This window comes from Desmodus rotundus, chromosome 12, assembly GCF_022682495.2.
Source record: "Desmodus rotundus isolate HL8 chromosome 12, HLdesRot8A.1, whole genome shotgun sequence".
NCBI lineage: Eukaryota > Metazoa > Chordata > Mammalia > Chiroptera > Phyllostomidae > Desmodus > Desmodus rotundus.
In genome coordinates, this window is record NC_071398.1 from 70,386,311 (window position 1) to 70,397,780 (window position 11,470).

At 43.8% G+C, this 11,470-nt stretch overlaps 1 protein-coding gene and 1 pseudogene across 1 annotated transcript; one reads left to right on the forward strand and one right to left on the reverse strand.

Moving 5' to 3' along the window:
• Positions 1–1,678: 1,678 nt before the first annotated feature.
• On the forward strand, positions 1,679–2,227 carry LOC112316054 (late cornified envelope protein 3D-like). The gene has a single exon (XM_024572759.4). The coding sequence runs from the start codon at positions 1,679–1,681 to the stop codon at positions 1,946–1,948; it is 270 nt and encodes an 89-aa protein (XP_024428527.1). The 3' UTR covers positions 1,949–2,227.
• Positions 2,228–5,328: 3,101 nt separating this feature from the next.
• On the reverse strand, positions 5,329–5,395 carry LOC112318402 (U4 spliceosomal RNA; annotated as a pseudogene).
• Between the last annotated feature and the right edge of the window lie 6,075 nt (positions 5,396–11,470).

Here is an 11,470-nt window from a genome sequence, read left to right on the forward strand (position 1 = left end):
TTAGCTCTAATGAAATTTTATTTAATTTTATTTAATTAAATCTAAACACATGAATGTTAAAGTCCTGATGATCTTTTTATGATAAATATAAAGTACTACTTTGTATTATCATTATTTGAGATAAAATTTGATGAGGGACATATCTGTCATATCACAATGGAAGAAAATGGGAAAATAGCATTTGGTTTACATAAATAGCATAACTCAGCCATTATGAGGTCTTAGCTATTATGAGGTCAAATGAGGCAAACAAACCATGTCTGCCATCGTCAGCTTCACAATTATTAACCATGTTTGCAAGATGGTTCATTATCATTATTTGCACAACTTTTTCTTAACTTTTCCAAGCACATGAATCTTTTCCTTCTGTCAGGTTCTACTGCGTTAAAACCAATAGGACATAGGCCACAGTCAGGGAGAAATGGACACATGGAGGCACAATGAAAAGACCTTTTTCTCCCCATCTTAGTACTCCTTCTCCTCATAGGCTTCTTCCTCCTTCTTCTTAATAATATCAATTGTTAATCCTGCCACAGCTAGAGTTGTAAGACCCTTCTCCACTCTAATACTTCTGCTGCTCCCCATGCTGCCATGGAGGGACCATGAGGTCCACGTAGGAATTTTTCTGTCTTACACAGGAACTGGCTTCAAACCTCCATCCTTCAGGCCACATCACATTCCCACAAGATAATGACCTTGTCCGGCTGTCACTTCCCAGAGAACATCTGGAGGCTCCATCTCCCTTTGGGACCTGCAGTGCAATGGGGCAGTGACTTCCAAAGCTGGACTCTTAAGCCTGAGGTCTTTGTAAACACTTCTATTTTAGTACCTCTTTCATCAGGTCCATCATATTCCCTTGCCTAAGTGATGGCCCATTCAGGCTGGGAGGTACTCCAGGGAAGAAACGTGTCAAATGTATGTCTGTGTTATTACTGCTGAGTGAAGTAAAAGAGCCTGTGTCAAAGCATGGAAGTGAATGAATGAATAAAGGTGCAGTGGCAGGTCCAAAACAGGCTTGAATGTTAAGTATTTGGCAGTCCAAGGACATCCTGGGTCCCATCCTATTAGAACTTTAGGTTCTGGCCCAGGAAGACACTGGAGGCAGGCCATTAGGAAGTACGTGGTGTTGCCATCTCCCCTGGTTGTGAAAGCAGCAGCATGCTCAGGCCATGTGTCACAAACCCAGCACAGGATAAAAGGGCTCCTGCCCTGGGCTCCCTATCCACAGCCTCCCCAGGACAAGCCTTCTCCTGCCTCCTCTGCATCTGGTGAGTACTCAGCAGGACATGGGACTCTAGCTGAAATGCTACAGAGGAACATGAGGGTCATAGCAGAGGAGAGGGAACCTGAGGGGTCTGGAATTTTCATTGAAATCCCAAAGATTGGGCCGAGAGAGGGAAGCAATATGGGAAGTGAGGGCCAGGAGGGAATCTCTGCTGATGGATGCCCAGTTAGATTGGCAACATAGGTGCTGGGTGGAGAGCACAGTGGGAGGCATCTTGCTTGATCAAACTAACCCCATACCAATGGCCCTCTCCTTCCTGCAGCCTTGGCTCAGGAAGCAGCTGGTTTCAGAAATGAAGGGTCCAGAAAACCAAGAGCCAGAAGACACTGAACTGTGGGTTCTGTACTGACAAGGTGCTTTTGTTTTGTCCAGGTTCCCTCACCTCCTGCCAAGATGTCCTGCCAGCAGAACCAGCAGCAGTGCCAGCCCCCTCCCAAATGCCCCTCCCCCAAGTGCCCCCCAAAGAGCCCAGCACAGTGCCCACCCCCCGCCCCCTCTGGCTGTGCTCTTAGCTCCGGGGGTGGCTGTGGCCCCAACTCCGAGGGCGGCTGCTGCCTGAGCCACCACAGGCACCGCCGCAGGTCCCACCGATGCCGGCTCCAGAGCTCTGACTCCTGTGACAATGGGGACTCCGGCTGTGGCCACAGCTCTGGGGGCTGCTGATGACCTGGACTCCAATGCTGAGACAAGTGATTTCAGAGGAAACAAGAATCTAAAAGCCAAGGAAAAGCCCCAGCCAGACATAGCCTTTCCTAGACAACCCATTCTAATCTTCGCAGGCTGAGCTGCAATGTTCCAGGGATAGTTATTTCCACTCTCTCCAGACGATCTTCCAGTCGGACGTCCAAGTTCTCACATTCCCTGATCCCCTGCACCTGACAATGATTGGCAGTGTCTGTGCCTGACAACCCTGTGAAAAAAATAAACCTTTCTTCCTCATTATGATGGTGGCTCATGTGTAATTTCACTCTGTCCCTCCTCTCAGTTCCTTGGCCAATACAGCATAGCTGTGGGAGCAGAATCTTCATTTCAGACCAGGAAAAAATAGCAGATATCAGTCTCCCCACCATGCATAGCAGGGTTATGGAGAGATTTTAGGTTGAAATGGAAATTCAGAGAAGCTTAAGAGTTGTATTGCTTTGAGTCCTTGCAACTCTCAGGGAAAGGATTGGTTTTTCCTGTGAAAGCTGAGTGGGCGTTTATACAATCTGGGAACTACCAGTGTATGATATAGAACTTTTATTTATTTGGGTAAGCTGTTTCTGGATCCTAATTAAGAACCTGGGAATCAGGAAGCAAAGAAACAGAAAATCGAAAGAGGAAGGGGACGTTTGCCTCAGGAAGAAGAGTTAACTCAATGGACTGGATGAAAATGCAGGAGAGAGATGGAAGGTGGAAGTATTTTCATTGATGAGATCTGGGGGAGCTATGTGGCTGGGGGTTCAATCAAGGAGATAATTGGTGATGTGAAGTGAAAATTTTAGAAGAAATACAAAGAGAAAATGAGAAGTGTTGCTGGAATTCTAAGTTGATATAATCTAAGAAGTAAACATTTATTAAATTTTGAACTCTACACAACCATGAACCTCAATGGAGTCCCATGTTTGGACTTAAATTATAAAATTCAGGTGCTGCTGAGGTTGAAATAATGTTCCTACATATGAACCAAGGATAACATCTCACCTGTACTGCCAGAAAGCCTGAGAAATGTCATAGAGCTCAAACTACAATCAAATGGCAAATATTAAGAGAAATTGATGTTAGGGACTGAGTAGAGCAAGCAGGGCAGGGGGGAAGTGTGGATAACCTCATAAGTTCATTAACTTAAAAAAGGCTTTATCAAGCCTGGAAATTATTAAAACTTGGGGACTAAAAGGACACTGAAAGGACTTTAATACCAGACATACCAACCACATCCAACAAAGTGAGACGTGATTACTTGAAGTAGGAGCCACAGCTCTGGCCCCATGTTTAAGTTCAGTTAGAAATCACCAGAGAGTGCTCAGCCAGGGGCAAGAACCGTGTGAGTCTCAGTGAAGGGGAGGACAGGACTGGTATCCAGGAAGAGCTATGCCTCACCTGAAGAGCCTGCAGAACCTCTAACACAGGATGTGAGTACCGCCAACACACAGACCCTGTGCAGACCTGAGGCAGTATGTATGTGCTGGACAAACTGGAGAATCAGAACACACCACCTGCCAAGGGCTATAGAAAAAGACCTGGAGGCTCAGAAGTGCCTCAAAGTGCCACTCTAAAGAACTGACAGAGTTATGGCTTATGGTTGAATCAAATCAGAGTGTGGAGAAAATGGAACAGGATCTACCTATAAAGTGACTGGTTAGAAAAGCGATCTCAAGAAGCTAAAAGTAATAAAGAACATCTTTTAAATGTAGCCAAAAAGGGGAGGTCCCAGGAGTGAAAAAAATAGATTCCCCAGACCTCATCGGGGTGACACCACACCTATCCTTGGACCCATTTATTCACTCAAACACATTTTTACTGAGCACATATTGCGTGGTTAGTTCTCAGAGAATCAGAAAGACAACATTTCCTCTCCAAGGCAGCAATTTTCAACCAGTGTGCCTCAAGAATTTTAAAAACATGCAATGCCTGACTATATAGTCAGGGGCTCTGACCTCTTTTCCCTTAGATTGTCAAATTTAAAAAATGACAACAACCAATACAACAATAGCCATCTTTGTGAATTAAAATTATATCTATTTTTTGTCAGATCAGCAAAAATATTTATATTTTTTATGTGCTGGAGAATTCTTGTAATTAGTTTATGTGTGCCATGAGATGAAAAAGTTGAAAATTGCTGCTCCAGGGAATTTACACTCAAATGCATCTGTAGGTGACGGTTCCCAATTTATATGAGATGCAGAGTGAAACAGAGTGGCTCTCTATCCAGTCAGCCTCTCATCCTCTGGGACTCAGTGGACACTGGTGTTTATTTAATAAACAAAAAAACACCCCCAGCCTGGGTAATATATTGACACTTTGAGAAAATGGCTTTAGTGATGACAAAAAAGGACATGAGTATTTGCTAGCTTCCGCATCAAAAGACAATAGCCAGGCTGACTTTCAGCCAAGATGGAGGTGTAGGTAGATACACTTTGCCTCCTCACACAACCAAAAGAAGAACAACGACAAATTTAAAAACAAAAATAGCAAGAACTACCAGAAAAACAAACTGTATGGAAATCCAACAACCAAGGAGTTAAAGAAGAAACACTCATCCAGACTAGTAGGAGGGGCAGAGAAGGGCTCACAGCAAGGCAGTGGCTGGCGGACTGGTGGTCCCACATTTACAAGAGTATAATCCAGGTGAAACAACTGGGGAGTGAGACAGACCACACAACCCAGGGTTCCAGCACAGGGAAATAAATCATCAAAACCTCTGATTGTAAATACCTGTGGGGTTTGTGGCTACAGGAGAAACTCCCAGCCTCACAGGAGAGCTCACTGGAGAGACCCACAGGGTCCTAGAACTTACACAAACCCTGTCCCCACTCTGGAATCAACATCAGAAGGGCTCAATGTACTTGTGGATAGCAGGGGAAGTGACTGAAAGTGGGGCAAGAGCTGAGCAAGTGGCACTGTTTCTTCTCAGACTCCTCCCCCACATAAAGTACCACAAGGCAGTGACATGAGTTGCCCCACCCTGGTGAATACCTAAGGCTCTGCACCTTACTGTATAACAGGCACAGAGACAATAAAAAATATGGCCCAAAAGAAAGAACAGGTCAAAGCTCCAAAAATAGCAATGAAGAGATAGCCAACCTATCCAATGCAGAGTTCAAAACACTGGTAATCAGGATGCTCACAGAAATGGTTGAGTATGGGTGAAAAATGGAGGAAGAAGTGAAGGCTATGCAAAGTGAAATAAAGGAAAATGTACAGGGAAACAACAGTGAGGGAAGGAAACTAGGACTCAAATCAATAATTTGGAGCAGAAGGAAGAAATAAATATTCAGCCAGAACAGAATGAAGAAAGAAGAATGAAAAAAAAATGAGGAGAGGCTTAGGAATCTCCAGGACAACTTTAATTAGCAATAATTGCGCCTCAGATAAACCTCATTGGCTACAATACTGTCACTGCACAAAGCTCCAGGACAACTTTAAATGTTCCAACATTCAAATCATAGGGGTGCCAGAAGGAGAAGAACAAGAACAATAAGTTGAAAACTTATTTGAACAAATAATGAAGGAGAACTTCCCCAATCTGGCAAAGGAAAGGGATTTCCAGGAAGTCCAGGAAGTTAGAGAGACCCAAAGAAGTTGGACCCAAGGAGGAAATACCTAGGCACATCATAATTACATTACCCGAGATTAAAGATAAAGATAATCTTAAAAGCAGCAAGAGGAAAGGAGACAGTTATCTACAAAGGAGTTCCCATAAGACTATCAGCTGATTTCTCAGAAGAAACCTTAAGGGCAAGAAGGGCCTGGAAAGAAGTATTCAAAGTGATGAAAGGCAAGAACCTACATCCAAGATGACTCTGTCCAGCAAAGTTACCATTTAGAATAGAACGGTAGATAAAGTGCTTCCCACATAAAGTCAAGTTAAAGCAGTTCATCATCACCAAGCCCTTATTATATGAAATGTTAAAGGGACTTATCTAAGGAAAAGAAGATGATCAAAAATATGAACAGTAAAATGACAACAAACTCACAGCTATCAACAACTGAACCTAAAAAAAAAAAACTAAGCAAACAATTAGAAGAGGAACAGAATCACAGAAATGGAGATCACATGGAGGGTTATCAGCAGAGATGGGGGAGGGTGGAGAATGGGGGAAAAGGTACAGGGAGTAAAGAGTATAAATAGTAGGTACAAAATAGACAGGAGGGGTTAAGAATAGTATGGGAAATGGAGAAGCCAAAGAATTTATATGCACGACCCATGGACATGAACTAAGGGTGGGGGAATGCTGGTGGAAGGGAGGGTTCAGGGTGGAGGGGGTGAAAGGGGAGAAAATAATGGGACAACTGTAATAGCATAATCAATAAAATATATTTAAAAAATTTTTAAAAGACAACAGCCAAGAAAGGCAAAGGGATAAGTTGTTCACACCAATGGGACAATGTCGTTGCATCAGCAGACCTCTGTCCTCATGCTCTTCCCAGTCATGCCCCCTCCCTCCTGCCACAGCCACAGTGAAAAGACACCTACCCAGGGGTGCTTTTTCTTCCCATGACTATTACTCACCTAAATTAATCACCTAAAAAGGAGTAGTTAGACCTATAGGTCACCCTATAACAGGACAACCAGATGCATAGTTTTCATCAATGTTTATAAAAACACCAATGCTTTGTCATTATTGTAATGAATATTTGTGATTTAAAAGATTTGTCTCATTCTTAAATGTGATGTTTCATTGGTCAATGCATCTCTAATGTGAATGTTAAATGTTAAAATAAATGTTTAATGTTAAAATAAAATGTAATGGAAAAATACCATGCAGCTTACATAATGGCAGTTTCCAAAATTCTTGGTCAATTGCTCCTACTTCAGTGTACACAGGCTTCCCTGTTTCACCCTCATCATCACCACACCCATTAACATGAGTCAGAGTTCAGCCAATCTCCCTGAGCCACCCAAGCTAACTTGAATCACTCCCTCCCCCAAACAACTTGTAGAGCTCTTAGAATAAATATCAGTCACTAAGTTACTGATGCAATGGTTCGCACATGGATCGTAATTAGCAAATCATCCCCCGCCCCAGCAGTTTCTACAGATTTCTTATCTCTATTTGGATTTTACTCCTCACATCTTTGGTCTATGGTCTATTTTATCACAGCGTACAACTTTTTTTTTCTGCAGATACCAGCTGTCTACTGGAGAAGCAGGAATTCAAACTCAAGAATGTCTGACTCTAAGTGAATGTTTACCAAGCCCGTCATTCGGCCCCTTACCTGTTGTCTTAGATCCCTCCGGTGTCCCCTCAGCAACATCCCCCTCAGCACCAGTGCTACCTCTCCCTCATGAGGAGCACCCCAGGTTCTATAAGTTCCTCTTGGCATTGCCATCTGGGCTGGCCTCCCACCGGCAGACCTAGGATCTCCATCCCTACTCCCACCACTTGTCCCAGCACTGTCCTCACATGACTTCATCCCACCTAAAACCACTAAATGATAGCAGGTGGCAACATCCAGATGCATCCTCCCCCTCACAGTTACCGCAGGCAAAAAGGGACTGATACCCAAAGGCTCTCACCTGGGGCCCATGGACACCCGCCACACGCACACGTTACAGCACTGACCACACCAGACCATTCTTATTTAATTAGTTGTGTGTTTGCTCCGCTACACTGTGAGCTACTCAAGAAGAGGGACAAAACATTCTTTTTGACGTGCCACTGCTGCAGTGCAACACGTCCTGTTTGAATCACTGAGTGGATGGATGGATGGATGGATGGATGGATGGATGGGTGAAAAAATTTTAAATGGCAGGCCTATAGGAAGCTAAGGCGGGGGTATTTGAAGAGTTCTGTAACTTTCCTCACAGGAAAACTCTTGACACCTGTCCAGAAAGATATGGAGAGCTTAGAATGAAGATTACAAGAAGCTGAATCAGTTCAACATATTTAAAGAAGGAAGGGAGGGAGAGAGGAAGGAAGGGAGAGAGGGAGGGAGGGAGGGGAAGAGTTGAGTGGGAAGATTTCAGGTTATTCTGTGGATGACAGGTGAGTAGCGCACAAGATGCTACTGTGTCTCTTCCACCTCGTGGGACTTGATCTTCTAAGAAGTTCCTGTAGAAGATTCTAGGCTGTTCTAAGGATCTTATTCTCTCTAACCTTCAAAACCCATCCACCGCTCTCTGTAACTGCTTAGCTCCCTCCTCCTAGATGCTGTAAGGTAAAGGTCATATGCCTTTGTGAATTAATGACTCTTTCAATACCAACCACCTGCCTGCTGCTTGTTCTTTGCACCTGAAACCCCCACCCTTGGTGCTCAGTGATACCACCCATTCCTCAGCAATTCCAGGCCCTGAGCTGACAGGCAGGGAATACTGGAGCCTGGAACAATGCCAAGAAGAGAGAACCAGGGATTCCTGATCACCCATGAGTGACACATAGGAACTGAGGGCCTGGGCGTGAGATGATGTTTGAAGCCAAAAAGTTTTTCAGGGTTGATGTCTTATGAAGCATTTTACAGTCTGTTTGACCATGAAGCACTGATTTCTTGGCATAATGGTTAATAGCACCAAGAAGGAAGTTTCTAAACGCAGTTAGAGGAACATGGCCAGTGTCTTGGAATTGTGTTACTGGTTGGCTAATAGTGGAAAGGGAGAAAGACCCCAGAGAACTCCTTGGAATGGAGATCTGCAGAGGGCCTTCTAACTGCTTAGAACTGCCCTCAGTCTGCACTCAGAGAGTTACAAGAAGAAACAGTTTTATTTTCGTTAAGTTCCTGTCTTCTGGGCTGTGTTGAATCTCTCTTAATGCTATTGCAGGCAGCTCCCATATCTATCAATACATCCAAGACAAAAATGTCAGTACAATTCAGTAGAATTCTTGTCACTCCAATCGCTACAGTTCCCTTTTCTATACATGCTCTTCAATTGAGTAGTGACTTGACTCCACACTTGTCCTGCCCAGGGATCCCATGTTGCTTCCCGGGTGCCAGCAAGTTTCTCTCTTGGACTCCACTTCCCCTGGCCTCACCTTTCCATCCATTTTCCACACTCAGCTCACCCTGAATGTCCAGTGTTCTCAGCTCAGTCACCACCACCACAAACAAGAGGTGATTATATTAGGTGCCTGATTTTCCTAGATAACATGCAGAAAAAAATAAGTGGGCACCCAAAGAACAATGGACTTTGTAGTTATTCACTTACTTTACAGCACTTATCAAGGGAGTAGACTCCTCATTCACTTATCTGTCCAGCTAGACAATGAATTACTCTGGGTCAGCTTATGTGTCATATTCTAGTCTACACTCCACTGCAAAGTATGAACGTGGGACATGCCCTCTGTTAAGTATATGTGTAGGCCTAAGTGGAAGGTATTTGAGCAAGGGTCGCCTGAGTCCCATTTGTCCAACACACTGTCTTATGCCCAGAGCTGGGTTGGGAGTGTTAGGTGCTATCACCCTCCCCCAGCAACACACTCACGCTGTGCGTCAGACAGTCCCTGGCCTAGGCTTCTCTGTCCATAGCCTACTCAGAATCAGCTTTCTCTGGCTTCCATGAAATCAGCTGAATGTCCAGCAAAGGCCGGGCCTGAGGTAGAAGGGATGGGAAGATAAGCCCAGGCCTCCAGCAGAGGAGAGAAAAGCAGAGGGTCCAGAATACAGGCAGCAGGAAGAGTAGAGTGTTAGTAAACATCAATATGGGATATTTCAGGTCCTCTGTGACCAACAAAGGCCATGGATCCTCAATATATCCTGATCTTCTTCCTAAACATGATCTGAGAGATACATTCATCTTACTAGACATCCTTTAAAAAGCTTTGGTCATCATGGTTTATTCTCTTCCATGATTACATGAAGATAAGACACCATAGGAATCCAGTTAGAAAAGAGTCATTGTTCTCTTCTAGCAAAAGGTCAAAGAAGAAAAAACATGTTCCTAGATTAACTCCAATTTTCATTTCCTTTTCACATTTCTTAGGTCAGAAGTAGGCCCAGGGTCTTCGAAACCCATCAGAGATGAGATGTTGGCCAGAGGCTCTGCAATACCTTGTTTTACTCTTTCTCTAACCACTAACTCCTGCTGAGGTGCTCTGCTAGCAAAACCAGCAGTAGGGCTAGCCTCCAAGTGGCCCCCAGTGTGCCCAACCGAGTGCCCAGCCCCTTGCCAGTCTCCTCCTGCTGTAGCCCCAGTATGGCAGTTACTTCCTGAGCCACTATGGCCCTGTCTCTCCGCTGACACTGGCACCAGAGACCCAATGGTTGTGAATGTCTCTAGAAATAGGCGCAGAGACTCAGCGGTGCTTGGTAAGTACCATCAGAATTCCTGCAGTTGGTGAATCTACTCAGAGGTGTAAAGAAATGGGACCAGAATCAGCCAATAAAATTTATATTTGAGACCCCAGGACAATTACAGAAGCCAGAGGTGATGTCAGTTATGATTCCACCACTGAAAGTTGCCCTTGACCAGTGATGGTAGACAAATTATTCAGTAATTGTAGACAAACAAATTCTTCATTCCTCATCTGGGACTTCGCAGGCCAAGCCCAAACCCACTTGTTCAATCATTCATTTGTTCAACAAGCATTTATGTAGCACTCATCAAGGTATTTGAATAAGTGAGGAACAAGACGGACAAAGACCTGCTCTCAGGGAGTTTACATCCAGTGGGCCTGTCATAGGTGTCTTCTGATTTCCTTGCAAGGCAGCAGATTCAAAGATGGTTCTATATTCAGTTGGTTTCTCATCCTTGGGCATTAAACAGATACTGGTAAAAGGCTGCTAAACCCAGCAAAGACACCCATCATGAGAAAAATGTTGAGAATAGATATTGTTGGTTTGGTGGTGACCAAAAGGACATCTAGTGTCTGCCTGCTTCCAAACCAAAGGTAAGAGCTAAGTAAGGCAAAGGGATAGATGGCTGGTACCAATGATGACATGTTTGTGTGAAAATTGTCCTGTCCTCATCCCTTCCCAGTCTTTTGTAGCCATCCCCAAGTCTCAGTAAAAAACCACATTCACATAAATATCTTGAAAGTTCTTCATGTTTCTACTTGGCTAAGATATATGGGAACAACTAAAAAAAGAGCCACACCTACAGCCTTCCCTGTACAGGGATAATCAGAAGCACTTAATATAAAAATGTGTTATCAAAATCTGTCATTTTAAGATACATTTGAAATGTAAATGATTTGTCCCATTCTTAGGGAATTTTAATATATCATGATTCAGAGGGAAATATCAATCTATTTTTATAATAAATGCAATGAAAAAATGCTACACAAGCTGATGTAACAGTGCTTTCCTCAACTTTGGTCCACATTAGGGCAGGCATTTACAATCATTACCATTTTCAGACTCATTTTCAGCATTCATATTTAGGCTAATCTCTTTTAGCCATCCCAGCCCATTTGAATTGTTCTATGCTCTGAGTTACTACTCCTGGCTCTCTTGGAATTGATACTGCAGTCACTAAGACACTGACAAATGGTCCTTAAATGATTGTTAGTTTGCAAGGCATGGCACCACAGCCTTTGTAGGTTTCTTATT